We start from the raw sequence: 27,319 nt of genomic DNA on the forward strand, positions 1-27,319 counted from the left end.
TTCCGCATTGTAATGTTAACTTGTTACTGGTCACTTTGACAGATGATGCAACAGGCTGAAGCGCGGCAGTTCCTGCATCCGGATACCACCACCCTCTCTGCAACCCCGCGGCTGGCACTTCGTGGTTGACCAATCTTGGGCAGCAGACAGTTTTACCCCTCACATCCGCGACTGTCGACGAGTTGTCAGCCGCGGATTGCAGCTATCTGCCCACCCTTTCGTCCACCAGCGTCTATGAATGCCCGGGACAGCATAGCATGTTGCGTGGGACAGTAGTTACCATCAGCCATGACGGTTCGTCTTCTCAACCTCTAGGCCCTACACAAGACTGCGAGGTGCCTGGGCCGTGGACCGACGTAGAAGCTCCCAAGCCTTGTCGACCGTCTTTCCTTGCCAAGTTGTTGACCGATCTCATCTCAGTCTCCGGCACCTTGCGTCTGCAGCTTCAGATGTCTGCCCGAGGCCTCTCGGACATCTGAGCAGCCCGAGGCCGCCGGCGGTGGAATGCTCGAGAATGCTCGACTCCGCAGTCCGGGTTCGGAACATATCTTCCGACGCTGGCTGAAGCTTCCCTCGACAACTTCGGCTTCACACATGCCCATTCCCAGCCGTCTTGAGGCACGTGAATCACCTCGCAGAAACGTCGGCGCTGCAGCTCGCCATTCACCGCCAGTGCCGGCTTGACCAACGGCGTGTGTGCTGCTGAATCCGTAAGGTGACGAGGTCAAGCAAGCACCAACGGCGTGGCAGGCTCGACTACCGGACTTTGTTCGCCTCCCCCCGCGCCAAGCTCCGATGCTGCAGGTGATGAGCACTCGCAGCTGCGGCTGCGCAACACGGTATGCTGGGCCCCGCTGTCAGTCAGTTCACGAAGAGGGGCCGTCCTGCTGTCGGCTCTCTCTTCGCCCCTGGGACAGCAAACGACCGCCAGAACGTGTTCGCCAGCGATGTGCTATTTGCCGTCCTTCACAACAAGACGTCGGCAAACAAACCCATGGCGCGGCAATAATCCTTCACAACGAGACGCTGGCAAACCCGCGCCGCGGCAAATTGGATCACCCCGCGCTTGATGTGGAGGATTTCCCGGTAAGCTGCGGGGCGCCCTTGCTGGACGCTTTCCGCTCCAGAACTAGCGCGGGTCTCGCGTAATCGGGTGGCACCGCCGGCGCAGTGAGGATGCACCTATCAGGAAGGCCCCAGGCACGTTTCCTAGCGGCAATTTGCCAGTGGCTCGCTTGCGCTTGGAGGGGTAACAAAGTCGTGAAGTGTAAGACGTTCGGAAGGCGGGGTGTTTGGATCACACACCACGGACGCCGACTTCGATGGTCTGTGGCATACATCGAAGACGCTGCTTCACCAGGCTTGAAGTCGAGGAGTAACCAGGGAATCTCCATCCGCTGAGCAATGGAGCCACGGCTTGATACTCGCGTCGGGCAATTTTTGACAGATGCAACATCTAAGTCCACGGCACCGGGTGGAAAGCGCACCTGCTGCTTATCGGCCCATGGTGCTTGAGCGGCGGAGCGGCGGAAGTGATCACGTTGGATGGACCCGCTGTTGAGCGTTTAATGTGAATCGAATCGATGGAATCGCAAAGAACCCTAGCGACCGAGCCGTCCGATGCGTGGAGCCGCTAGTTGTGCATGTAGGACTTCGATAGCGGGTCGTTCACCGCCCCGAAACGATCGAACGACTACCCCGTAGTCGGCTGCCCCTTCCGGTATAAAGTGAAGGCTCGTCCTGCTGTTTCCCTTCCTGCTCGAGTTCATCCTTTGCCCCCCGAACACCTACAAATCAGATCAATCATCAACCCCATCACACAGTCTCGCTTCTTAGCCTCTTTCGCATCGCTACCCGATCGAGCTTTCGAGCTGCGATCGCCCAAAGTCGTCAAGACGTTCTCCAACCTGCTCAACTCGTAAGCACATCACCCCGCCAGCGACACAGATCACTAACGCCGCCCGCAGGGTCCACCACCCGTACGCAGGAGCCCGTTGCTCTGCCTCCCCTGGAAGCGCAGCGGACTCGACCCCAAGCGGTTAAGAGTCTATTGTTGCCGATCAAGGCTGCAATTCCTGACCTGAATTTGTGCGAAAATGGCACCACACGCTGAGACTGACGCGGGCTCCGCGAACGGTGGTGGACACTACCACGCCAACGGCATTGGCAATGGCCATGGCAACGGCAGCGCCTCGGCCACGCGCCCCAAGTTTGTCGTCAACTCGCCCAACGTGGTCTACACGGACTCGGAGATCCGGTCCAAGTACACGTACCGCACCACCAAGGTGACCGAGGGCGCCGACGGCACGCGCGTGGTCACGCCCGTCGAGACGGTGTATGACTTCAAGGTCGACACCAAGGTGCCCAAGCTGGGCGTCATGCTGGTCGGCTGGGGCGGCAACAACGGCACGACCGTGACCGCCGGCATCATCGCCAACCGCCGCGGCCTCGTCTGGGAGACGCGCAACGGCCGCCAGGCCGCCAACTATTACGGCTCCGTCGTCATGGGCTCGACCCTCAAGCTCGGCACCGACTCCAAGACGCTTGAGGACGTCAACATCCCCTTCCACGACATCCTGCCCATGGTCCACCCCAACGACATCGTCATTGGCGGCTGGGACATCAACGGCATGAACCTGGCCGACGCCATGGACCGCGCCAAGGTGCTGGAGCCGAGTCTCAAGGCGCTCGTCCGCAAGGAGATGGCCGCCATGGTGCCGCTACCGAGCATCTACTACCCCGACTTCATCGCCGCCAACCAGGAGGACCGCGCCGACAACCTGATCCCGGGCTCCAAGGCGTGCCTTGCCCACGTCGAGCAGATCCGCAAGGACATCCGGTATGTTGCCCGGAGATCGTGGCCTTGTGTGAATTTGATTGATGCCGGGAGCGGCAGCATCTGAACTGACCCTGCAAAATAGTGACTTTAAGGCGGCCAACAACCTGGACAAGGTCATCGTGCAGTGGACGGCCAACACGGAGCGCTACGCCGACATCATCCCCGGCGTCAACGACACGGCCGACAACCTGCTCAAGGCGATCGAGAACGGCCACGAGGAGGTGGCGCCGTCGACCGTGTTCGCCGTGGCCTGCATCCTCGAGGGCGCCCCATTCATCAACGGCTCGCCACAGAACACGTTCGTGCCCGGCGCCATCGAGCTGGCCGAGCGGCACGGCGCCTTCATCGGCGGCGACGACTTCAAGTCGGGCCAGACCAAGATGAAGTCGGCACTGGTGGATTTCCTGATCAACGCGGGCCTCAAGCTCAAGTCCATCGCCAGCTACAACCACCTGGGCAACAACGACGGCAAGAACCTGAGCTCGCAGAGGCAGTTCCGCTCCAAGGAGATCTCCAAGTCCAACGTGGTCGACGACATGGTGGCCGCCAACACGGTCCTGTACGGCAAGGACGAGCACCCGGACCACGTGGTCGTCATCAAGTACATCCCGGCGGTCGGCGACAGCAAGCGCGCCCTCGACGAGTACTTTGCCGAGATCTTCCTCGGCGGCCACCAGACGATTTCGTAAGCGGAACCACCCCCTTTCCCCCCTTCTTTGCCTCTCAAAGTGTCCCTTTTCCCCACCCTGCTAACTCGGCTATCTACCCAGCATGTCCAACATCTGCGAGGACAGCCTGCTCGCCTCGCCGCTGATCATCGACCTGGTCGTCATCACCGAGCTGATGACGCGCATCCAGTGGCGCCTGCACTCCGACGGCGACAACGGCAAGTTCAAGAGCTTCCACAGCGTGCTGAGCGTGCTCAGCTACATGCTCAAGGCGCCGCTGACGCCGCCCGGCACGCCCGTCGTCAACGCCCTGGCCAAGCAGCGCGCCGCGCTCGCCAACATCTTCCGCGCCTGCGTCGGCCTCGAGCCCGAGTCGGACATGACGCTCGAGCACAAGCTGTTGTGAGTTCTCGAGAGGAGTCTTCGCCGGGGTGGTGCTGAGTGGTGATGTGTGATGGTGGAAGCGACGTGGTTGCGTGGAGGGGGTGCTGAGGGGGGTAGCTTGCTCGCTTGCTTGTTGAGAAATGGGGCCTTCTCCCTCCCTCTCTCTACCTGCCATCGGGCCTTCTCTTCTTTTGTTTCTGGGCTGGGCTCCTGAGGGCTGCTCAAGGAGTAGCACTCGGTTGTTCAGCAATTTGCACAAAATTTTGAACTGCTGTCCTTGACCGGAAGCGGTTCTTAAGCCGGAGGGTTCCGAGATCACCACGTGGGTCAACGAGCCTATTCTCTGGCAACAGCTATAAGGGGGGTGTTATCTCATCCCGTAGACAGACATTCATTACCGCAGCAAATTCCATCTTCGGGATTAACCCCCATCTGATGAGTTCCTTGTTTTGGGTAGTGGCAGTGTCAATCATGTGATGCGTGCATGCATATCCTCTACTGATGCGAGAAACGCTCCTCGCGGCTGGAGATGTCTGTGTGTTGGACGTCCCTGATGGTGAGTGATGCACTGATCCACGTCCTGTGTGTAATCAGCCACACAGGCTGTGTGATCTTGATCGTACCCGCTAGGGGAAGGGAGTGGATTGTATTAGTGAGAGGGGGCAGATATCGTGCGGGTGGATGGATGAACGGATGCATGCGTGCATGTGGAGGCTTCGTTCAACATGTGAGCGGATATCCCCTTCGTTCATCACGTGAGGGACATCCGGAGCAGAGATTCACATGGTATAGCATGTGCGTACACGTGGGTACTGTGTAGAGATTCACATAGCATAGCATGTTCGTACATGTGGTGTACTCTACTCCGAGAGCCGCTCAGATGGCTGACCGACTAAGTAAGCTTAGCTGGATTGAGTCGCCTGGCGAATAGAAAGGCTGGGCTGGCTCGCTGGTGGAATTGGCTGATTGACGAAACTCGCTGGTTCAGTGATCGATTGACTGGCTGACTGTGTCCCACCAGGCTGTCAGTTGCCCACCCTCCGTCCGTCCGTCCGTCTGTCTGTCTGCCCCCCTGCTGGCCTGCCTGTCTCTGTTTCTTTCTTGCCAGGTCGTCCAACCGCCAGACCAATCTCTCTTCCACCTTGAGGACGATGAATGGCTAGGTTTACTCCCCTGCTCAAACACTAGGCATGCAGAGCGGGCCGTGACTGGATTGTGTGGTGGATGCCAGGGGGCTCTGCTCTATAGGGGATGTCTGTAGTCTACTCACCTAGGCGGTTGCTCGCAAGGAGGTGAAACAGCTTCTCTAGGGGTAGACGTTTTAGTGGTAGCGTTGTTCCACTTGGTGAATCCACATGATTTGTGCAAGGCCTGGGAACTGGAAGGTTGGGAAGATGAGATATCCAGACGCAATAGAGTCTCAACGGAGATGTCCAGGCGCAGTAAGTACTTCGTTGAACCTAAGAGGGTTGTCAGTCTACCCTGCCAATGGGGTTAGGCGGAAATGGCGACTGCGAGGATTACAGTGTGGCATGGAATATTATGGAGGTTTGGCTTTTCGTGTGAGACGGGATGAAACTTAGAGGTTCCCACTGCTGCCGATGCAACACTTGCTTGCCCAACTCAATTAACCGAACTATGCGCAATGGCCCTTCCACAGGTATATGAAACCTTGTACCTAATTGACTATCGATGCCGCCCTGGTAAGTAAACGGCGGGTTCCTCTATCCACATCGTAGTGTGAGGTGCTGTCTACAGAAATACAAACTTGCAGCGGACGGGGAACTGCAGCATCGGAGCGACACCTGCGAGTCGACCGATTCGGCCTTCCTTGATGCTGCGATGCAAGAAGTCCAGATCTGCCGCCCTACCACCCAGCCATGTGTCGTGCCATATTATCCAATGCCGTTATAACACCCTCGAACCATGCGTCTGGAAAAAGTACGGTAGCCACCGTCCACCAGTAAAAGCCTGGTTCACGACCCGGCGGCTGCCGCCAACAGAACATTACATTACAAAGCCCGCTCATATCTTGGGCTTGCGCGCCCCATCGCTGACCTCGTTCTGCGCCCGTTCCCTGAGCACCTTGCGCAGGATTTTGCCCGACTGCGAGAACCGAATCAGTCAGCCTCTGTTGCTCTTTGGGACGGCGAGAACGACCATTGAAAAGCATAGCGGAGAGAAAAAAAACTTACCGGGTTCTTGGGGATCTGGTCGACGAAGACGACGCCGCCCCGCAGGTGCTTGTACGCGGCGACCTTATCCCGCAGCCACCGCGCTATGTCGTTCTCCGAAGCCTTCGACCCCGGCTTGCGCACCACGTACGCGCGCGGCAGCTCCTCGCCCCTGATGGTGACGCCGATGACGGCGGCGTCCGCCACGTCCGGGCTCTCGAGCAGCAGGCCCTCCAGCTCGGCCGGGGCGACCTGGTTGCCCTTGACCTTGATGAGCTCCTTGACGCGGTCGACGACGTGGAAGATGGCGCCGGGCTGGTACCGGTCGACGAAGGCGACGTCGCCCGTCTTCAGCCACCGGGTGCCGTCGGCGTCCACCACGATGGCGTCGCTCGTGGCCTCGGGCTTGCGCCAGTAGCGGCGCATGAGCGTCGGGCCGGTAACCCACAGCTCGCCGCGCTCGCCGGCCTTGGTGACGGGCGTCTGGCCGTCCAGCGACATCAGGCGGGCGCTGCAGTTGGGCAGGAGCTCGCCGACGCCGGCCGAGGGGCCGACCCTGGTCGGATCCCACGACATGGCCGTGCACGTCACCTCGGTCATGCCCCACCCTTGCCGCACGTACATGTCGCGGCCGGGGAAGCGGCGCTCGACCTCCTCGCAGACCTCGCGCGTCAGCGGCGCGGCGCCGGACCCGATGCTCTCGAGGCTCGACAGGTCGTAGTCCTTGGTGTTTGGGTCCTTGGCCAGCCTGACGACGATGGGCGGCACGACGGGCAGGGTGGTGATGCGGAAGCGCTGGATGTGCGCCAGCATCTTGAGAAAGTCGAACGCCGGCATGACGTAGACGGGCACGCCGAGGTGGGGGAGGTTGGCGATGAAGTACGTCTGCCCGTACGCGTGGTAGAAGGGCAGGAACGCAAGGCCGCGGTCGTTCTGGATCTTCTCGGCGAAGTCGGGGCGGAGGCGGTTGATGTGCACGACGCCGACGCCGTTGGCCACGTACGAGTGGTGGCTGATCTCGACGCCCTTGGGCACACCCGTCGTGCCGCTGCTGTAGTTGAGGCAGCACGTCGTCTCCTCCGGGTTGTCGGGCTCCTGCCAGCTCCACGACACGGCCTCGAGGCGGTTGCCGGCCAGGAGCTCGGTCCAGTGGCGCGCGCCGTCGATGCGGCCCTTGACGCCGGGGGCGGGTTGCGCGAAGAGGGCCAGGTGGGGCACTGGCAGGGTGTCGTTGCCCAGGACGAAGATGTGGTCCCTCGGCAGGCCAGCCTCGGCCGCGGCGGCGAATGCCGTGGTGATTGAGGGCGCCGCGACGAACAGAAAGCTGGCCTCACTGTCTTTGAGCTGGTACGCGAGCTCGCGCGGGACGAAGGCCGGGTTTGCGCCGCTCACGATGCCGCCAGCCATGAGCACGCCGAGAAAGACGCAGGGGAAGATGAGGCTGTTGCCCGAAAAGATGAGCACGCGGTCGCCCCTCTTGAGCCCGGCCTTGCGTAGCCCCAGGGCAACGCGCTTCGCAAGAAGACGATAGTTGGCCATGGTCAGGAAGTTGGTGTCGGGATTGTCGGGGTCGATGAAGGCCTTGTGGTCCGAGACGGGGCCGCACGCCGAGCCGAAGATCCATTGCTGCAGCGAGCAGCGCGGGATAGGCACCGACCAGCGCGAATGGATCGTCATCTTCGCTCGGAACGGAAATCGTAGCAGCGGGGTCTATATATAGATGAAGAACCGGGACTGGACCTAGAGAAATGGCGCCAGTTCCTGGTGAGTTGAACGGTCGAGAATGCGCGTGGGCTTGCTTCGCGTCGAAGAGCAGAGAAGTCGAAGGGTGAAGAAGTGCGCAAGAAACGACGAGCAGGCCGGTCTGGCACACATGTATACCTATATAGGCAACCAAGTGGAGTTTCGACCACGAGGATGGTGGTGGATAAGGCGGCGGTAAAAAGAAAGAAAAAATAGAGAAGAAAAACACCAACGCTCAAAGCATGTGGAACGCAGATCAAGCAGGCGTGATGTATTGACCACACTTCCAGGTGAAAGCGTCGCCTTTCAGTAAGCTGCAATGGAACGTGGCCGCTGCAAGGAAAGCGCACATGTGTTGCTGCTGCTGCTGCTGCTCGTGCTCTTGAAGGGCCTGCCAGCACATGAAGAACAAGGAACCTGGAAACGCACCATCGAAGGCGCCATTTGAGCTGCCTTTATCGAATCCAGGGCAGCGTCCCCCTCGGCGGATCAAATGGCTGCTCCCCGAACACCCACCCCACCACAGACCCCAAGATGCTCGGCGGGGGTGGAGTTGCGGAAGCTTGATCCTGTCGACGGAGGAGGATCGATGGGCGATATGACGCTCCCGGTCCCGTGTCCGCTATCAAGTCAGGACCGGCGTTCCATGTGCCAAAGAGCACTCGCCTTATACGGTCCCCCCATCGATTCTCCATGTCTTTGCTTCTTCGCCTTCGTTTTGATTTCATCTAATAGCACAGTTCATCTGAAAGCGTCTGGCTGCACAACCCAAACAAGCCGCAAGGAGCTTTCTCAAGGTGCAGCATCCGGGTTCCATGCGCGGAGGTTGCGCTCGGCTGATTGGGGGCTTGCTGGCCTGCTTGGCGATTGGCTCGCTTCCCCGCATTTTGCAGGGACCGCGGGCCCCTGCTACATCTTGGAGATGCCGAGGCACGGCCTGGAACCTGGAAAGCAGTGGACATTGGACGGGAATGAGAGAACAGCAAGACGAGGAGGCTCTGAGAGAGAGGATGCGACGAACAGGCTCCGCTCCGTCTCCGAGTTGCTCAACCACAACGCTTGTGCAACATATCTGCCGTGACAATCGCCAGCAAGGGCTCCAGCATCCCGGGCCCAATTGACTCATATGCCCGCCGGAATCAATTGGCGGCATCGGCGGCACTCACCTAGAGGACCCGTGCGCAAGTGTGGAAAGTCCAGCCGGTGCTTTCGGACGTGCTTCCGGGCCTCGTGTGTTGTGTCACGGCGTCGAATTCCGGGACTTTGTGTGTGACACGGCAGGCCGATGGTGCAACTCCCCCGTCCGGACAGGAAGCCGCTGCTTTTATAAGCTTATTGAGTGCGGGCCCGGCGCGTTGGACATTCCAGAGATATCGTGTCGTGTAAGCCATCGCAAACAAGGGGAAACACATCATCGGAACAGACGGGAACCAAGCAGAACCTGCGGCAGGCAGGCAAACCGTAGAAAAAAACCAGAACAGGTCACGCCACATCCACAACCCAAGGCTCATCAACGGAGGCGATCAAGGCGTCTTAAATGTTCTTTGCATGTGTTTGCAAGTCTCCTGTCGATCCGATAGATAGCCACCTTCGGCTGATGTTGTGAAACGATGCTGGAAAAGCATCTGCCTCCGTCTCTTCCGCCCGATGACGTCCGCCACCAGTGCTGAAGAAGAGCAGCTGTGGGGCACGGTAATGCAGAGGTTTTGCGCAGAGTGGTCTAATGCGCGGGACTCGGAATCTTTGTGTCTTTGGGAGCGTCTGTTCGTCAGGCCCACGTCGACGCAACCTGCAGGTGTGTGCTGCTTTTTTTTGCATCCTAGGGGGAGCCTCCTCTCTTTTTGGACATTGGATTGCAACTTAGGCATCTTTTGAACATGCGAAGATTGATGGGCCAGGTGCATCCGCTGACGGGATGGCTCGAAACCCCCACACTGTGGCGCAATCCAGTTAGTCAGGAGCGGCTGTTGGTCAGTTGGCTGCAGCCGCCAGGCGTTCCCCAAGTCAACTAAAAGGCGTTAGGCTGGCAGTGACAACCTCTGGCAGGCTTCCATTCCTGTTCATCATCTCTTCCATCTTTCACTCTTCCGTCTTGACCCTGCAACCCCCGTTTTTTTGTCCGGGATGCAGGAGTCAGACAGGCCGATCGGACTGCCACTCCGTAATTCCCAGCCGACGCAAGACTTCGAAACGGCTGGGTTCAATATTCCGTGGTTCCCCGGCTTCAGGGCAGCAGGCCTGGCGCGTTTCAGCGAGTTGGCCTAAAACAAGGCCCGCTAAAACCACCACGACCGCACGCTGTAACTTCCAGACTGAAAGAGAACGAGGTCAATAGTCAGATTCGCCTTGTGTTGGTTGGATGTACATTGTTGTTTTCATTGCAGACGCTTGGTCCTTCTTGGATACCTACATAGCTGCACAGCGTGCTCCACCAGCGACAGCGAGAAAGGAGGGAGAGCCGAGCAGAGCCGAGTACCGAGGCCGATGCGCAGTGAGTCGCAGCCACCAGATGCGAGCCAGGATGATGAGGCTATGGGCATGGCACCGGCCCGGCACGGCTGCCGACTACGCCAGCGTGGTGGTTCCGCTCGACGAGGCGCACCAACACAGCCATTCGTACAGGCTACGACGGCGCTCCGACCCTGCAGGCCAGTTGGATGACGATGCCTTTGAGGAGGAGGACCATGGCGGCCGGGACAAGGATGGCGACGACGAGGACACGGGCATGCTCATGAGCGGCGCCGCTGCCGAGTACAGCATCGAAGGGTTGCGGAGGGAAGTCAGGAGGGGAGGGCGGGGCGAGAAGTGGACGGCTTATGAGAGTGAGTTCCTGAGTTCTCCCTGGCTGCCAGTGAGTCCACTTGTCTGGTGCGTGGGAAGCTGACGCTTTGGGCCGCAGTGAGGTCGAAACTCATCAACAAGGCTATCCAGGACATCGGGATGGGACGGTACAACTGGCAGCTCTTTGTCCTCTGCGGGTTTGGCTGGTTTGCCGACAAGTGAGTCTCTCTGGGTTGTTGCGCCGAGTTCTCATAACTGACTCGTTCCCATGTAGTCTCTGGATGCAAGTGAGTCGCCTATCTTGATGAACTATTATTTTGGAATCCTGCTGCTTGGATGTTTATTAACAGCGGAGCAGGGCGTCTCCCTCACCCTCCCGTCCCTCTCGGCCGAGTTCGGCATTTCGGAGAAGTCGGTGCGCTACACCACCTCGTCGCTGTTCATCGGCCTGTGTCTGGGGAGCTTCTTCTGGGGCATCGGCTCCGACATCATGGGCCGCCGCATCGCCTTCAACCTAACGCTGCTGATCACAAGCGTGTTTGGTACCGCCGCTGCATGGGCGTCCAGCTGGGGCGGCGTCTGCCTCATGTACGCCGCCCTGGGCTTCGGCGTGGGCGGCAACCTGCCTGTAGACGGCGCTCTTTTTCTCGAGTTCCTCCCGGACGCCTCGAGTTCGCTGCTAACCCTGCTGTCCGTCTGGTGGCCGGTCGGGCAGCTGTGCTCATCCCTCTTTGCCTGGTACTTCATCGCCCGCTGGCCGGCAGATGAAGGGTGGCGGAACTTCGTCTTGACCATCGGCATTATCACCTTCGCCATGTTCCTCGTCCGCTTCTTTCTCTTCCAGATGTTTGAATCGCCGAAATACCTGCTCTCGCGAGGCCGGCAGGCCGAGGCAGTCGCGGTTGTGCAGGGCATAGCATTCAAGAACGGCCGGAGAACGTGGCTGACGGAAGAAGTTCTGGATGCTGTTGTTGACGACGCAAGCCCTCGCGCTCGGAGTCGGCTATCGACCACGAATATCATCAAGAACAGGCTCGCCTCCTTTTCCGCCGAACGCATCCGGCCGCTCTTCAGCAACCCCAAGCTCGGCCTCACCACATCCCTCATCTGGTTTTGCTGGGCAACCATCGGGATGGGCTACCCGCTCTTCAACGCCTTCCTCCCCCAGTACCTCTCGCACGGCGGCGACAGCGGGGCTGTTCTCGCGTCCGAGATGACGGGCGAGACATATCGCAACTACGCCATCACCAGCGTCGTCGGCGTGCCCGGCAGCCTGCTCGCCGCGTACTCGGTCGACATGAAGTCGCCGTTCCTGGGGCGGCGCGGCACGCTGGCCATCTCGACGCTCGTGTCGGCCATCTTTTTATTCCTGTTTGTCCAGCTGGGCACGTCGCCGTCGTCGCAGCTGTTGTTTTCCTGCGTGGAGGCGTTCGCCCAGAACATCATGTACGGCGTCCTGTATGCTTTTACGCCGGAGATCTTCCCTGCTCCGGTCCGCGGCGCGGGCACGGGAGTCGCGAGCTTCCTGAACCGGGCCACCGGCTTGCTGGCGCCCATCATTGCCGCGACGGTGCCGGGCGACGGGACGACGACGCCGGTCTATCTGTCGGCGGCGCTCATTCTTGCGGCGTTTGTGGGGATATGCATGGTTCCCATCGAGACGAGGGGCAGGCAGCGGTTGTAGAATGGGAGCAGCAACCTAGATATTAGAGTAGCATTTTCACGGGCGTTAGAACATGTTCTCCGGGCTTGGTCCAATATGCCGCAATAAAATCATCACTGTCTAAATTTGCTTTGTTACCGTCTAAATTTTCTACGTTAGCCAACGCCTGTCACTTGGTGCCCCTGGCCCCGGCCGGCGCATTCATCCTGCGCTTCGCCAGAGACCTGCCCAGCGCATCCCGCACCATCGGATCCGCGCGGATCGTGTTCTGGACCAGCCACTCCTTGACCTTGGCCCACATGGACTTCCGCGTCTCCTCGTCCCCGGCAAACGGCACCATCTCCATCTCCAGCAGCCTCGCGGCGTCGGCATCCAACAGCCGGACGGTCTTCTCCAGCCTCTCCAACCCCTGCCGCAGCGCCGCCTCGTCGTCGGCCCCCTTCCTCCCGCCCGTCACCACCTGGCCGCCGGACGTATCCGCCGTCAGCAGCGGCCCGATCTGCGAGAAGGCGATGTACACGGTCACGCTCAGCTTCCTCGCCAGCGCGATGGCCTGGAACTGCAGGTAGGGCGGGCGGCGGCCGCGCGAGAGCCAGACCAGCAGCGGGTTGACGACGCGGTCCAGGACGGCGGGCGGCGCGGGCCGCGTCACGCAGTGCGCCTCGAACAGGAACAGCGCGGCCAGCACCAGCCAGCGCTCGAACCGGCCCCACTCGAGGTAGCCCAGGAAGCCGAGGCCGTACAGCACCGCCGCGGCGGCGCCGTAGTACGGCACCAGCGCCTGCGCGCCGCGCGCCACGAAGTCCCGCACCGTCACGCACCGCGGCGTCCACGAGAGCACGTCCGGCCCGAAGCGCTCGTACGCGAACCGCCGCGCCGGGTCCGACAGCGTGTCCGCCGCCGTCTGGAGGTGCACGAAGTACGCGTTGACGTCGGCGGCGGCGTTCGGGCTGCCGGCCGCCTTGTCCGGGTGGTAGACGGCGGCCAGGCGGCGGAAGCGCGACTTGATCTCGCGCTCGGTGGCGTTGAGCGGGACGCCCAGGTCGGCGTAGAAGGAGCCGGCGCGCTGGACTTCGTAGTCGGCCTCGTAGATCGTGTAGAGCAGGTACAGGGCGACGACGAGGATGTGGATGCGCCGGCGGTGCTCGGCAAAGCGGGGCGTGCCGGGCTGCGGCTTGGGGTCGCCGGCGCGGATCGTGATGTTGTAGTAGAGGGATTGTGTCCAGCTTGTGACGAGCTGTATATATGGCCGGGAGACGGTTAGCTGGGTGGAAGGTCAAGAAGGTGGGTGAACAGGGCGGCGGGGTGTGGGGGGGGGGGGGGGGGGGGGATGGGCAAGAGAAAGACGCACGCCGGGGAGGAAGCTCCAGCCGAGGAGCGAGATGAAGGCGGACATGGTTGTCGACCTGCGGATCAATTGGCGAGTGCGTGGTTCAATGCCGAGGCATGTTCGGGGAGATGCGCAGCAAGACTGCGGAGTCAAGCGCGGGACAGAACGGAGCAAACGAGCGAGCGACTAAGTTTGGCGTGGGACAAGGAGCAATCGCGATGTATGGTTGTGTTGTTCAGTTTGGGTTCAAGCTGCAACCAACGGGCATTCTGGGTCCATGATGCGACCAAGGGCACAGGGGCCGAGTGGAGGGACATAAGCTGTCAGCGCCCTCCCCTCGTCTCAAGGCGTGGTGGCAGAGTGGTCTAATGCGCAAGACTAGAAATCTTGTTCCTTCGGGAGCGCCTGTTCGAATCAGGCCCACGTCGAATCTTTTGCAGCTGTTTTTTTCTGGGTCGCCTGTTTTACAGGGCGGATCCCACACACATCCACTGCAATGGGGAGAGACCCAGCAAAACTGAACCTAGCTGGGTCGATGTCAAGTCAGCTCCCGTCCTCCGGGCATGAACCATCGACTTCATTCCAAGATTTATGTAGGAGTCGCATGGGCGGCTCCCAGGGGCTGTTTTCTCATGAAAACTGCATTGTTCTTACAATGGGTTCGAGGGACCATCAACTTTACTTGGAGGGGGTTGTGCATTTATTGGAGTCGGTCTTCAAGGCGCCTTGGAGAGTGGGGGGAACGGAGGTTTGTGCTGTTTCCCGTCAGCATCAATGATACTCTCGCTCTCAGTTCCCTTCAGATGGAAGCAATACCTCGCAGCTTCTCGACAACTGCTTCAGCCCCAGAATAGTTGCCTTGCCAGCACTGCTCGATGATGGTCCCAATTGCACCAAGGGATGCGGTCTCGGGAAATTTCCGATTCAGATACAGGGCACGGATCGCTGCGTCGTCCAATCCTTCGTAAGGAGGGTGACCGGTCATGATTTCGTAAAGCACACTGCCGAGCGCGAATAGATCGGCCTGGACGGACAGGCGAGGCCCTGGAATTTCGTGGCTCTCGGTAACAACAACTAGCAGTGGGGAGCCATCTATTGACGGCCCGGCAAAGTCGGCTACCTTTGCGTTGAGGTAGGCATCTAGGAAGATGTTTGCGCATGTTAAGTCTCCATGGATGACGCCGGCGTCGTGGACAAACTTGATAGCCTCTGCAATCTGAATGGCCCACCGTAGCTGCTGCGCAGGACTGATGTTGCTGGCTCCGAGGTGCAACCGCAGGTTGTGATGAGGGGCGTACTCCAAGCGGATGCCCGACTCGAAGACGCCATGGTAAGACAAGAGCCCTTCATGGCCGCCGCATTGTGTGAATCTTTCGTACACGTCGCGCTCTCTCTGCATGCGTAAAATGCACTCCTCGTTGTTATGGTCGAAGGGTACCTTAACAACAGTATTGGAGGACTTGTCAAGAACAACCATGCCGGTAGTTCCCCAGCCGACGACGTCGCCTAATCCAAACCCCGAGGGATATTGGATCTCGTCGTCCGCAACAAATTCCGACATCTGTGCTCGGTGTCAAGATGGTTACCGCAAGGGCTTCGGATATCGGACAACAGGCTGGCGAAGTCCCAAGCTGCGCTTGGGAATCGTCGGGCGCGGACGGGTTTGCCAGTGTCGATCGGGCGACGGAGGGGATTTGAGAAGTTGGCAAGTTTCTAGGTCGTCAAGGAGTCGGCCATCCACATTTGGCGGACCGCAGTTGAAGCGCTGCGACGGATGCTGCCCTGTATCGCTGGACAAGAGTCCTGCGTGGGGGAGGTTGGGGGAGGTTGCATTTCGGTTCGTGCCACAGCGCCTGCAGTGCGATCCCCAGCCACTTTACGGAAGACACGAATCGCAAACCTTCAAAGCCTTGTCTGGTTTCGCCTTCACCATTCTCTTCCAGGGCGCCATCATCAAACCAACCAGGTTTGCAGCGTGCAATCAAGTGCATAATGTACAGTCTAAAACAGCGAATCGCACTGTAGCAGCTCACCAGGACCCGACATCGATAAACCCACCTGATTGACCACCAGGCGGTTAAGCAACTTGCCATCACAGACAAACGTTGATCAGTATCGCAATGGCCGACGCCGTCCGACTGAGCGCTAAGTATTATCGGGGGATATACGAGCAGAGCTTCAGAGCATGATCTGCACTTGACTATGCTGCAATCGAGCAACCAAGCCTTCTCTCCTCTCTTATCTACCTTACCTAGATATCCAAACCGCGTTCCGTCAACACCCCTCGTTCCCACGCAGCCTGCGTCTAGAGAACGTCAAGTACACTAAGCACAGCCAAGGACACGCGATAGAGTTATATGCCTGTGTTGTAGTGGGCGTTGAAGTGGGCGGTACTCACCTACGCAATCTCCAGTGAACACAACAGAGGAAAACGCTGAAAAAAGAAGTATCACATCAGTAAGCACTCAAAACCACTTGAAATTAGCTTCTTTCTTTCTTTCTTTCTTTCTTTCTCTCTTTCTTTCTTTCTTTCTCTCTTTCTTTCTTTCTTTCTCTCTGCCTCCCTCTTTTTCTCTCTCTCTCTCCCCCTCTCTCCCTCTCTCTCTCTCTCTTCCCCCTCCCCCCCCCAAAAAAAAGGGGGGGGGGGAGGGGGGGAGGGGTGGGTGCCCTCTCTCCCTCTCTCTCTCTCTCTTCCCCCTCCCCCCCCCCCCCCCCCCCAAAAAAAAAAGGGGGGGGGGAGGGGGGGAGGGGTGGGTGGGGAGGGCGGGAGCACTGCTCGATTGCAATCTTTCATCCATATCTGATCACCCAAGGACGATGAGAAGTTCCAAATTACTCACACTGCGACAGCCCGCTTCGTCTCAATATACCTTAGGTTATTAGCGCAACTCCGTCGCATTTGGTCATGCCGACGACCATGGGCAATGCGCCAGAAGCGAAGGTGAAGCCCCAGTGGCTGACGTACATGGACGAGTTCGCTGTCCAGGACGACGTGGACGCGGTGGAGAAAGAGACCCTCGTTTTCATACGCGAGCTGCTCCTCGCGCCAGATACGGACGAGCACGCAACAGAACGAGCGATCCAGGCGGTGCAGGCCTACTACCGGGAGATGTATTGTCCTCCAGATGATCCCTATTGGAAGCAGGATCCCGGTTACGGCGTGCTCCAAGTGATCGGGAGTATTGTGCCCCATGTCTTTGCCCTGGTGGAACACATCCCGTTCGACGATGTCCGGCACAAACGGCTGGCAGATCTCTTGCTCGGTCTGAAGGAACAAGCGGTTCAGGAATTCAACCCCGAGGTAAGCCAGCCAGTTCATTACCTAAAGAATATGTTGGTAACAGAGCCATGCAGGATCCGCAGTTGGGTTGGGATCCGAGACCGTTGGATGAGATGGCCTACGATGACTGGAACGCGATGCATTGTGCGTCGACCCTCTTCCCTCCCCTTTGTTATTGCCCAGACACTGACAACAATGGCTGCGCATCAGCATTCCCAAATGACCCAATGGACCGGTGCAACAGGACGCTCAGCGTCTACACCCTTCTTGCACGGCTCACTCCGATAATGGGTGGCAAATCGGGTTATTGGGCGGTCACCGACGTCGTCGAAGGTCTCGAGGAACCAGCATCGCCGCGTTCCACCCCATTGGTGCTGAACGCGGCCGCCGTCATCGCAACGCAGTTCGTGCAGTTCGCGGGCGAGGTGTTGGTCCGCCTGGTGGACGACGCGAAATGGAGAACCTGGGCCGCGAAGTTGAAGAATATCGCGGACAATCCCCCCGCCGATGCCGAGTGGGATCTCCAGAAGCATGCCCGGAAGGCGTATGAGAGGATGACTGAGCTTCGGCCAGACCTGTTTCAGGAGGTGTCAAATTAGGCAGCGGGGGCGAGTTGATTAGTAGACTTAGGGTGCACGAGAACTCGGTAGTCCGGCAAGGGATGTTTGACTGTTTGGGTCACTGTCATGGTTTCGGAGTTGGGCATTGTGATTTGAGGGGCCTTGAGAATTTACTGTCTTTGAATCCTAGAATGGAGCTACTCCCTGTGTGTGGACCGTTGCTTGTAGGCCCTCTCCTGCTGTCCTCGGCCTAGGAGAGCCCAAATGCCGTCCGCCGGCCCCCGAAACTACGGAAGCGGCTGACAGGGTATCTTTAACGCTGCGTTAGATACATAATCTACCTTACACTGTCAGCAGTGGATGAGCCCGACAAACGCATTGGGCCGTCAAGCCCATCAGGGATAGGGGCATGGATAGGGGCATGGTCAGCGATGCCATTCCCCTCATCTGCCGCTTGTTACAGGTGACACGCGTCTTGGTTGACCTAAGCGCGGATCTTCTGTCGAGGGTTATAATGTAACTTTGGGTTTACCTAACACTCATACCTGGGCAACAGCATTATCAAGGAGAAAAGCAGTCTGAAGTCCAGTCATCAGACGGATCGGAGGGATCCTGACCTACATTAGCAGTTTATAATGCATTGCGCCGAGAATGACCCGCAACATCTCGAGGGGTGGCTCCTGCCCCCGTAGCTCAATCGGTAGAGCGTGAGACTCTTATCGGGTTCTCCGTCATCTCAAGGTTGCGGGTTCGACCCCCGCCGAGGGCTCAATTCCCTACGCGAGATTTTTTTCTTCAATTCGAGTTGTGCCTGTCCTAATTTGCAGCCTTCACCCATTTTTGTGAACGCGATTTTGGTAGCGTCTTACCTGCCAGGTCAAACGCTTAGCTTGCTAGCTAAGTTCCCGTTCATTTCATTATAGCCATGGCAGCCAGACGAGTCAGAGCAAACAAGTGACCGGAGAGTCTTCTTTTTTGCTTCTGTACACTCACAAGCTTGACGCCCATTGGTGGGCGAGCGCGAGCAATGCTCAAGGCGGCAGCAGATCCCCCTTTTCAAAGGAAGGAACATGAGGAGGCGGCGGGAAAGCAACGGTCGCATTTGCCATTCAGTCACGCTGTTTGGCTTGTATAATACCATCACATCTTGGAGCCAAACAATGGAAGACCGCCGCCATGACCCTCTTGTTGTAAGCGAGGCACTTGAGTATTGTTTGCAGTCATGGCGGGTGGCTCCGACGGCAGACTCATGCCGTTATCTCACGCCGCTTCTTCTCGCGAATGGAGGACCTGGTCTCCTGAAGAAAGGAGCCAGTGGGCATCACAACGATTCGCCTCCGGCACTTTCTGTGCGAGACTTCCCTGCTTGTAGCCGCTCAAGCCGCCGCCCATCAGCCATCAGAGAACAACACTATAAGGGTAAGCAGCGCAGATCATGTCAGCCGCCATGTGCCAGCAACCCGCAAACCTGGTGGCGGACCCAGATCGGCCAACACTGGACGACGCCCGATGCTGCCGACCCGACCTTTCAGCATTATCGCTCAGTGGCCGACTACGGGGCGGATAGCTCAGGCAAGGAGGACGTTTCGGATGCACCTCGCCGCGGCCGCCTCAACCACCTGCCTCGAAAATATCTGGGGCTGGGTAGCCGACCACGCGCTTGACCCCGTCCCGTCTTTCACCGCAACTGGAGGAACAGCAGCAGGAGCAGTAGCAGGAGGAGGAGCGCAGAACATCGCGGCTGCAAAGCGCGGGCGCCTGCAGCAGACCGAGGCGCCGTACTGGCAGAGCGCGGGCGGGGGCGCCGTGGGCGACGGCGGATGCCGGCTGGGGGGATATCGGGTACGTCGTCAAGTTTCGGACGTTCTCTGCATATTGGCGAGTTGGCACAGAGCATTGAGATCGACGGCACTCCGATGTATCCTGTGTACACTACCTTACGAACAGGTACTGTGGGGGTTGAACAAGCGTGTTTCGACTTAACTCTCGGGATGATCGCGGTTGTGTCGGCCTGTTTCCGCTGGTGGGGGAGGTAACAAGGGTCCTGTGGGGTGTGGGAGCCGGGGTACTGGCGACGGCTCTGAATGCGCCGAGGTCCAATTCACATGCGACCGAGCAGCAGCGTCATCGCATCCGGCTAGCCCGTACATAAGCCTTGGATCGACCTCTCCAACCCCACGGACTTCCATTATCTTCAATCTTCGATATCCTGCCCAATCAATTTCAACTACCTTGCTCAAGCGCCTCCCCTTCGTTTTCCTAGCTAGCATCTTTGCACCTTGACAGCGATCGCTCGGTTTCGGCAAACCACCAGCAGCACCATGTCTCTCAAAAACGGTAGGTTTGCCCGCCCTGGCTGTTCTGCGACCGCAATGGTCCATCCGCCTCTGCTGCACTGTGCTGTCACATGCGCTGCCCGCAAGCAATTCGGATCCAGCCGCCTGCTATCTGCTATCTGATTGCTGACAATCACCATCACAGACAAGTTCCCCGCCTCGGCGGCTTTCGACGAGATCAACAAGGCGCTCAATGCCAACGAGGCCGACCGCAAGGACGCCATCAAGCAGGGCAACGCTGTCTTCGCCTTCGTCCTCAAGAACGCCGCCGGCGAGACCGAGAGCTGGCACATCGACCTCAAGAACAAGGGCGCCGTGGGCAAGGGCACTGGCGAGAACCCCAATGGTGCGTAGACTTCTGCTGCTTGCAGCAACAGCAAAGCCTAGCTATTTGGACCGCTGACCTGTGCCATCGCTGCAGTCACTCTCTCCCTCTCCGACTCCGACTTTGGCAACCTCGTCGCGGGCAAGGCCAACGCTCAGCGGCTATTCATGTCGGGCAAGCTCAAGATCAAGGGCGACGTCATGAAGGCCACCAAGCTCGACCCAATCCTCAAGAAGGCCCAGACCAAGGCCAAGCTCTAGACGGCCAAGCGCGGCGAGGAAAGCTGATGATGTTTTGGACGATGCGATATCTGTACATATAAACCTGTTCTTGGGGGTGTGCCAAAAACGGCCGGTCGCTACGACAGCGAATTGCATTCATGTTGGCGTCTTCGGTACGGGCGCTTGGTCGCGGGAGGAGGACTGCGGCACTGCTGGTTTGCTGGGGCGGCCATTGGAAATCCAACGGCTCAGTATTTCTGTTGAAATTCAGCATCGGCACCAGCCCCAAATGAACAAAATATGGAGCTGTCCGATTGAAAACCGTTGTCACCTCAGACTGAGACGGTTCAGATTTGGACGCCATTTCTGTGTCCATGTTCAAGTCAAGGGTAGTTGAGGGTCAAGGAAGCGCCGCCTGGCCGCTGGGCACAACATGGCAAGGACCCAGTTGAGCGTTTACCCTCTCAACCCAAGGTAGGTTTACGATGATAAGTTCCGACTCCAACCTCCTCTGCTTCACTCACCATCTGCTTTTGTTGGCCATTGCCGCTTACTTCGGCGGACTGTTCCAGGTGTGTGAGAGTGACCATCAGCCACAAGCCAAGGTGGCGGTCACATATCCATCTTAAGCTGTTGCCAAATGCGCTGGTATCCGACACGAGCGGTAATTCCAAGAGGATGGACAACTGCACTTTAAAGATGTATATACTCACTTATATACCTGAGGCATCCAGGAAATCTAAGTTGCAAAGAGGTGGTACGGGGTAATCCGTCTCTCCACGCTGCACTTTCTGGAGCTGCACTTTCGTGACCATGGGCATGCAGATGTGCCCGAGGAATCCGCAATCCGTACTTCCGTACTCCGTAATCCGTAATCCGTACATCCCACATCTTGGCTTGTAGAACGCTGAAGGCGATTGGCCACCACTCACTCTTTGCCTAGGGCGGAAGAAACCTGCAGGCCTCTCCGTCTCACGCGACTGCTCTTCCCCAGATCGGGTGCCTTGGTTGGGTTGGTCCATCAACAATCGGTCGCAACCGTCCTCGGGTTCGGAAGAAAGACAGCAGCCGGAATCTGAAAGTCACAGTAACATCATGAATGAAGGAAATACCACTGGTGCCCGAGGAAGTTGCAGCTTGGCTGCGCTCATTCCAACGGGACCTGCGCTATACCGAGCGCACAATCCTGCCTCGACTGGCTGACTGGCTCGCCAAGACAAGCAGTTTTGAACAAGGTGCCTGAGGCGCGTGAGGCGCGGTCTCCGCAATCACAGGAACCTATCGATCAGGAGAGGTGGTCTGTGCACGCGACGCAGCGTTGAACAGGCATCCCAGCTGCCCATGTTCTGCCAGGGCATCTCAGCAATTTTTTCCCCAGTCTCCCAAGCAGAGCGCCGCTTGGAGGCTGCCCCCCAAACACCCACACACCACCATTCACTTGGTGCGGTCAACTTTCATCACCCAACTTCTTTTGACGGGAGACACGTCGTTGTTTAGTGCGCTTCTTTTGATTGCCGCTTTCCATTGGCATCATCGAGTCTCTGGTTTCTTTCTTCGTCGTTCGCATTGTTCCATCGCGTCGTCTCGGGTTCCCACTCCGAGGCTCCTCAAACTGACCGCGCAAGTCTCCCATAACCCCCCCCCTTCTGCAACGTCAATCGCCGCCGCCCGTCGCCGCCACCCCGGACGACGCGCTAGGCGACGCGCAACTTCCACGACTTGACGCACATGGCCGCGGCCTGATTTACTTCACCGTACTCTACCTTGATAATCACCCCCTCCCTCTTCCATCATCGCGTCATTTCCCATCTCGCCTCGAGCTCAAGTTCAGGCTCCAGACCGATCGATATCATGGATCCGCCATCGAAGAAGCGAGGCTTCTTGGGCTTCACTGGGCTGTTCCGCAGCTCTCCCGCGCCCGCAGCTGATTCAGATGCCAACTCCGACGCACCTTCCAAGGCTCCTGCGCCTGCGCCCTCGCAGCGCGAGTTCGGCAGCGCGTCCGCGCCCCACAGCCCCATGAAGCGCGCTTCCGAGTCGCAGCTCGCCTCCCGCAAGATCATCGGCCGGCCTCAGGGCCCATCGAGCAAGCTGTCACAGAGTATCTCTGCGTCGGACATCGCACACCGACCTTCGGCCGCGGCGGTTGCGACGCCCAGGCGGATGCCAGGCGACAATCCAAACAAACCGCCGCCATCTCTGTTCTCCGCATCGGCAGCCGCGCATGCGCCTGCGCACGTTCCCAAGTCGACGAGCTTTTCCGGCGTTACCTCGACGCCGCGCAACATCTTTCGCTCCTCGGCTCTGTATTCGCGACCCGCGCATTCGACCTTCTCGCCTCGAGTGCCCGCGAATACGCTGACGCAGAGTTTCCCACCGACCACGCCCGGTAAACCCCCTCGGGGGTCGACTGCCGACGTAAATGGACGCATTCTCGCTAATACGTCTTCGAGCGAGCTATTTACGATGAGGATCCCGTCTCCGCCTCGCCATCTCACCGGCGAAATGCTGGCCAAGGAGGTACCCGATGACCCAAACCGGTCTGGCTCCATCTATGCGGACGAATTCCTCGCGCACTACTGCCCGCCTGATCTGGATGAGCATCAGAGGCGCCAGTTCTTCTGCATCCTCGACCTGCGGCGGCTGAAATACGCTGCCGACGAAGTATTCACCAAGAAGGACTGGAAGATCAACATCTTAAACTTCGCCAAGGAGTACGAGAAGAGCCGCAGCTTGATTATGTTGCGGTACGGTCTGTACGAGTTCAAGACGGTCAGGCCGTCCGAGGCAGTCAAGAGAGAGTGGAAGCAAAAGCACGGCATTCCGGACTCGGACGAGGAGTCCGACGTGGTTCCCAAGACCAACGGGACTGCGAAGAGAAAGGCCGAGGAAGATCTGGCGCCGAGCAGCACGCTCATGGCGTCGGTGTCCGGTGCCAACAAGCGTGCCCGTGCTCCGGAGACGTCAAGCAAGAACAAACGCAAGGCCGACGCCGAGCCGGACGAAAACCATCCTGCCAAGCTTCAAAAGCCTGTGCTTGAGAAGGCTGCGCCTACGCCCCAAAAGCCACCCTCCGCTACGAAGTCCATGTTCGAAAGCATTGCGAACAATGCTCAGTCGACCTCGTTCGCGAAGCCCGCTGGCAAGAGCCTGTTTGCCTCTAGCACAGCCGCCAAGCCCACCGTCTTCGACGCTGCACCGAAGCCTGCAGCTGCTACGAGCAATATCTTCAGCCATCTCTCTGACGAAAGCAAGGGTAGTGGTAATGAAGGCGCCGATGAAGAGAGCGAGACCAGCTCCAACGCCGAGGAAGACCAATCCGAGGCTCAGGATGCCAGCCAGAGCGACGACCACGCAGCGAGCGGCGGAGTATCGACCCCGCAGTTTGGGGATGTCAAGAGAACAACAACGAATGGAACCTCAAACTTATCTTCGGACGGGGAGAGCACTCAGGGCCGCAGCATTTTTGAGCGTATCACGAGAGGTTCGGACGGCCAGCCGATTAGAAAGCTGCCTCCCGGCGATGGAACCCCGTTCGCTGCTCTGACTGCGAAAGAACGGTCTGCAAGTCCCGTTAAGGACCAGCCAGCTGCCGCTCCCTCCAACAACACCTGGGATGCCGGTACGCCGATCAAGTTCGCCGCCCCGGCGGCTCCGGTCTCTGGACCTACCGGACCAAAGCCCCCTGCTTCGTCGACTATCGACTTTGGTGCTTTCGGCACTAAGAAGGCCGAGGAGACCCCTGTTGAGGGTTCGAAAGCGGCTGCCCCCACCAATATCTTTGCGACCCAGCCGAAAAAGGCCGAAGACAACACTGGCATGACCGGAGCGACGCCCAATGGTACCGCCCCCAACCTCTTCTCATTCTCGGCCAAGACTGCGGAGACACCAGCTGCCGCTCCTCCTGCGTTCGGTGGCTCGAGTACCTCGGCGAGTGCAACGACCTCGCTGTCTGGTGCCAACGCCCCCGAGTCTGGGCAACAGAAGCAGAAGGAGGAGGTTAAGGATTCCACAACCGCTCCTGCAACCGCCCCTGTAACCGCGACTGCAACCGCCCCTTCCCTCTTCCCTACTCAGGCGGGTACTACCACGGAAGCTCCGAAAACCAACCTCTTCCAGTTCGGCCAGAACAAGACCGAGACGGCACCGGCCACCCAACCCCAGTTTGGCGGTTTATTTGGCAAATCGCAGGCGAGCGAGGCCCAAGCGGCAAAGCCAGCAACCTCCCTGTTCTCCACCGGTGCGACACCGCCTGCCGGTAACATCTTCAGCGCGGGAACGGCTCCGGCTACCGCCAGCGCCGAGGAACCGGCTGCCAAGAAGTTCGCCTTCGGCAGCACTGACAGCAAGTCCAACGGTTCTCTATTTGGTTCTGCTGCATCCACCCCTGCACCTGAGCCGGCAAAGCCGGCGGAGACGAAGAGCCTTTTTGGTACTCCCGCTAACCCGGCCGCTCCTGCGGCGGAGACCAAGAGCCTCTTTGGGAGCATGCCGGCGGCGCCCGCGACGGAGACCAAGAACCTCTTTGGCGCGGCAGCACCGACTCCCGCCCAAGACTCGAAGCCGCTGTTTGGCGGCTTCGCTACAAGCAGCACCGAATCGAAGCCGCTATTTGCCGGCACTGCCGGCACCGCCGGCGCGACCGAGTCGAAGCCGCTGTTTGGCGGCTTCGGTACAAGCAGCACCGAATCGAAGCCGCTCTTTGGCGGCACCGCCGGCGCGACCGAGTCGAAGCCTCTCTTTGGCAGCAATGTTGGAACCGCCGAAACGAAGCCGCTGTTTGGCAGCACCGCCGGCGCGACCGAGTCGAAGCCTCTCTTTGGCAGTGCTGCTGGAACCGCCGAAACGAAACCGGCTGGCTTGTTCGCCAACCCACCTGCCGCCGCGCCTGCGTCGACTGCTGCACCGATCTTTAACTTTGGTGCCTCTCAGACGCCTGCGACGTCGCAGGGCTCCGCGTCGCAGCAGCAGAACAATTCCATGTTCGGCACTGGCGGCAGTGCTTCGTTTACCTTCTCGGTTGGGGGTTCGGATGGATCTACGATCAAGAACCCCTTTGCCTCGGAAGGCACTCAGTCTGCCCCGTCGTCCTTCAATTTTGGAAGCGGGGACGCGCCATCCTCCACGGGCACATTCACCTTCAACGCCGGACCTACGCCTGCATTCAGCTTTGGCGGCGCATCTGGAAACGGCGCATCCGGCACGCAGCAGTCGTCCTCGTTTGGCGCGACTCCGGGACCCATATTCAACTTCGGAGGCTCGTCTCAGACGAGCGGTGCCCCCGTGTTCTCACAGCAGCCCCCTGCAGCAACTTCCTTCTTCGGCAATAGCCTGGCGCCCGGCGGGGGGACCTCAACAGGTACTAGTGAGTGTCGCCGTTGTTAGTCATGTTTTGAAGCAATATCATTAATGCCTAACGTCCAGATTCCCCTTTTACCTTCGGCGGAGCTTCGAGCTTGGCGACGACGCCAGCGGCGACTACGCCCGAGCCGTCTGCCAAAGCTGAAGATGGTCAAGAAACAAACGCTGACGGGGATGAGGCACCACAGGAGCAAATCTCGCTAACCGACGGCGGCCCCGGGGAGGAGGACGAGTCCGCCGTCCATGAAGTGCGGACCAAGGCGCTCAAGCTCGTCACGGATGCCGGTTCGGACGAGGAATCGGGCGCCAACGCAGACAAGGCCAAGAGCAAGAATTCTTGGAAGGTGCAGGGCTTGGGACCCCTGCGCATCCTCAAGAACAAGACCACCGGCGCGGTGCGCATGCTGCTGCGGGCGGAACCCCGCGGCCACATCGCGCTCAACAAGACCGTGCTGCCGGACTTCACATACAAGGCGGACAACAAGTACGTCAAGGTGACGACGGCGTCGGACGACGGCAAGGGGCTGGAGACGTGGATACTGCAGGTCAAGACGGCCGCGGCGGCGGAGGCTCTTGCCGCGGCGCTGGAGGAGCACAAGAAGGCGAACAAGAAGTAGTGGACCATTGGGAATGCCCGGGATGGGCCATGTTTATTCGCTGCAAGGGACGAGGGCATACTGGCTGCTTCACAACGGGTATATAATGAGGTAAGGTATTACTTGGCTTTTCATCCTGCATTAGATGGCTCGTGCAGGTGGTTTTTTTATTCTGGGAAAGCATAGCATGGCTTTTGCTGTTGTTTGGGTTATTGTAAGGCGTCATCGACGGGTTTGTTGTGTCGTCGGAAAAGGAGGGACCAGACACCGAGCCCAAGTTAGAAGTTCTCGACATGGAGGACGGCTGTATGTATGAGCTTGTGGGCGATTACTGGAACGCGAGAGGTGACGGGAGAATGTCCTGGCAATTGAAGAGTGGTGGCCTTCTCGGTTGGCACCGGAGCATCCGGGCACTCGTTTTCCAGGTGCTTTTGCCATGGCAGCCTTGATCGTGATTAGGTCTTCTTTGTCTTCGACCTGACTACTGATCCAGGCGGTCTGTCACAAGCCACGGTTGTCTGTGGCGATTGCGAAGAGCCGTCGCAGTTATGCAATCGGTCGTCTGGTATTGCTCCTCAACGACGTTGGCGGCACATTCTTGAGACTTAGGGGTTGCGTTCTCAGAGCGACGGGAAGGGCATCTTGATCAGGTTCTTCCTGATGGAAGTGCTAGGTGGGATTGGATACATCACAGTAGCGCTGCTTTTAGCGGCTGACGGGCACTAACGTTGCTTCGGGCTTGGGTGCAAGGCCCGCGCGGACCGCGATTGCCCCCACTATATTTTAGTTACAGAAAGATTCAGTCAGCCTCGCGCGCCCATTCCATTTGCCGTCTTTATCAATCCACCCACCCGTCAACAATCCGTAGCTGTGCAGTCGGCTCCTAGCGGCAGATTCAGGCACAACAAGGCCGGGCGTCAGGCCCAACTCCTTGACTGATCCTCATCAACCAGAAGATCGATCGCTCAATCCGAGGGCAGGCCGCCAAGATGGTGAGGGCAATACGAGGTGAGTGCTGGCCCCTGCCCGGCCTGCCGTTTCCGTTCCGTTTTCCTTAA

At 58.9% G+C, this 27,319-nt stretch overlaps 10 protein-coding genes and 2 non-coding genes across 12 annotated transcripts; 9 read left to right on the plus strand and 3 right to left on the minus strand.

Moving 5' to 3' along the window:
- The first annotated feature begins 1,790 nt into the window (after positions 1–1,790).
- On the plus strand, positions 1,791–4,322 carry THITE_2169187 (uncharacterized protein). Its single transcript, XM_003648735.1, has 3 exons — positions 1,791–2,839; positions 2,922–3,524; positions 3,610–4,322. Exons 1-3 carry the CDS (start codon positions 2,097–2,099, stop codon positions 3,911–3,913), a joined length of 1,650 nt encoding a protein of 549 aa, XP_003648783.1. The 5' UTR covers positions 1,791–2,096; the 3' UTR covers positions 3,914–4,322.
- A 1,076-nt stretch (positions 4,323–5,398) lies between these two features.
- On the minus strand, positions 5,399–8,578 carry THITE_2106626 (uncharacterized protein). Its single transcript, XM_003648736.1, has 3 exons — positions 8,238–8,578; positions 6,087–7,805; positions 5,399–5,997 (listed from the first exon to the last, which is right to left on the minus strand). The coding sequence occupies exons 2-3, from the start codon at positions 7,740–7,742 to the stop codon at positions 5,917–5,919; spliced, it is 1,737 nt and encodes a 578-aa protein (XP_003648784.1). The 5' UTR covers positions 7,743–7,805; positions 8,238–8,578; the 3' UTR covers positions 5,399–5,916.
- A 1,236-nt stretch (positions 8,579–9,814) lies between these two features.
- THITE_2106627 (uncharacterized protein) lies at positions 9,815–10,792 on the plus strand. The gene has a single exon (XM_003648737.1). The coding sequence runs from the start codon at positions 10,330–10,332 to the stop codon at positions 10,690–10,692; it is 363 nt and encodes a 120-aa protein (XP_003648785.1). The 5' UTR covers positions 9,815–10,329; the 3' UTR covers positions 10,693–10,792.
- THITE_2106628 (uncharacterized protein) lies at positions 10,759–12,412 on the plus strand. Its single transcript, XM_003648738.1, has 2 exons — positions 10,759–10,876; positions 10,948–12,412. Exons 1-2 carry the CDS (start codon positions 10,871–10,873, stop codon positions 12,271–12,273), a joined length of 1,332 nt encoding a protein of 443 aa, XP_003648786.1. The 5' UTR covers positions 10,759–10,870; the 3' UTR covers positions 12,274–12,412.
- Positions 12,348–13,905, minus strand: THITE_2106630 (uncharacterized protein). The gene is made up of 2 exons (XM_003648739.1): positions 13,604–13,905; positions 12,348–13,489 (listed from the first exon to the last, which is right to left on the minus strand). The coding sequence occupies exons 1-2, from the start codon at positions 13,646–13,648 to the stop codon at positions 12,422–12,424; spliced, it is 1,113 nt and encodes a 370-aa protein (XP_003648787.1). The 5' UTR covers positions 13,649–13,905; the 3' UTR covers positions 12,348–12,421.
- A 23-nt stretch (positions 13,906–13,928) lies between these two features.
- Positions 13,929–14,010, plus strand: THITE_t1. The gene has a single exon. It is a non-coding gene; the product is annotated as a tRNA-Ser (tRNA).
- Positions 14,011–14,381: 371 nt separating this feature from the next.
- THITE_2039513 (uncharacterized protein) lies at positions 14,382–15,143 on the minus strand (the record flags this gene model as incomplete). Its single annotated transcript, XM_003648740.1, has 1 exon — positions 14,382–15,143. One exon carries the CDS (start codon positions 15,141–15,143, stop codon positions 14,382–14,384), a length of 762 nt encoding a protein of 253 aa, XP_003648788.1.
- A 1,182-nt stretch (positions 15,144–16,325) lies between these two features.
- On the plus strand, positions 16,326–17,830 carry THITE_2106633 (uncharacterized protein). Its single transcript, XM_003648741.1, has 2 exons — positions 16,326–16,883; positions 16,937–17,830. Exons 1-2 carry the CDS (start codon positions 16,500–16,502, stop codon positions 17,459–17,461), a joined length of 909 nt encoding a protein of 302 aa, XP_003648789.1. The 5' UTR covers positions 16,326–16,499; the 3' UTR covers positions 17,462–17,830.
- Positions 17,831–18,104: 274 nt separating this feature from the next.
- THITE_t2 lies at positions 18,105–18,191 on the plus strand. Its single transcript has one exon. It is a non-coding gene; the product is annotated as a tRNA-Lys (tRNA).
- A 260-nt stretch (positions 18,192–18,451) lies between these two features.
- THITE_2106635 (uncharacterized protein) lies at positions 18,452–19,202 on the plus strand. The gene has a single exon (XM_003648742.1). The coding sequence runs from the start codon at positions 18,583–18,585 to the stop codon at positions 19,084–19,086; it is 504 nt and encodes a 167-aa protein (XP_003648790.1). The 5' UTR covers positions 18,452–18,582; the 3' UTR covers positions 19,087–19,202.
- Positions 19,203–19,659: 457 nt separating this feature from the next.
- Positions 19,660–20,540, plus strand: THITE_2106637 (uncharacterized protein). The gene is made up of 3 exons (XM_003648743.1): positions 19,660–19,759; positions 19,904–20,104; positions 20,180–20,540. The coding sequence occupies exons 1-3, from the start codon at positions 19,744–19,746 to the stop codon at positions 20,341–20,343; spliced, it is 381 nt and encodes a 126-aa protein (XP_003648791.1). The 5' UTR covers positions 19,660–19,743; the 3' UTR covers positions 20,344–20,540.
- Positions 20,541–22,155: 1,615 nt separating this feature from the next.
- On the plus strand, positions 22,156–26,664 carry THITE_2061620 (uncharacterized protein; the record flags this gene model as incomplete). The annotated part of the gene is made up of 3 exons (XM_003648744.1): positions 22,156–23,877; positions 25,516–25,669; positions 25,729–26,664. 3 exons carry the CDS (start codon positions 22,156–22,158, stop codon positions 26,280–26,282), a joined length of 2,430 nt encoding a protein of 809 aa, XP_003648792.1. The 3' UTR covers positions 26,283–26,664.
- Between the last annotated feature and the right edge of the window lie 655 nt (positions 26,665–27,319).

Source organism: Thermothielavioides terrestris, chromosome 1, assembly GCF_000226115.1.
Source record: "Thermothielavioides terrestris NRRL 8126 chromosome 1, complete sequence".
Lineage (NCBI taxonomy): Eukaryota > Fungi > Ascomycota > Sordariomycetes > Sordariales > Chaetomiaceae > Thermothielavioides > Thermothielavioides terrestris.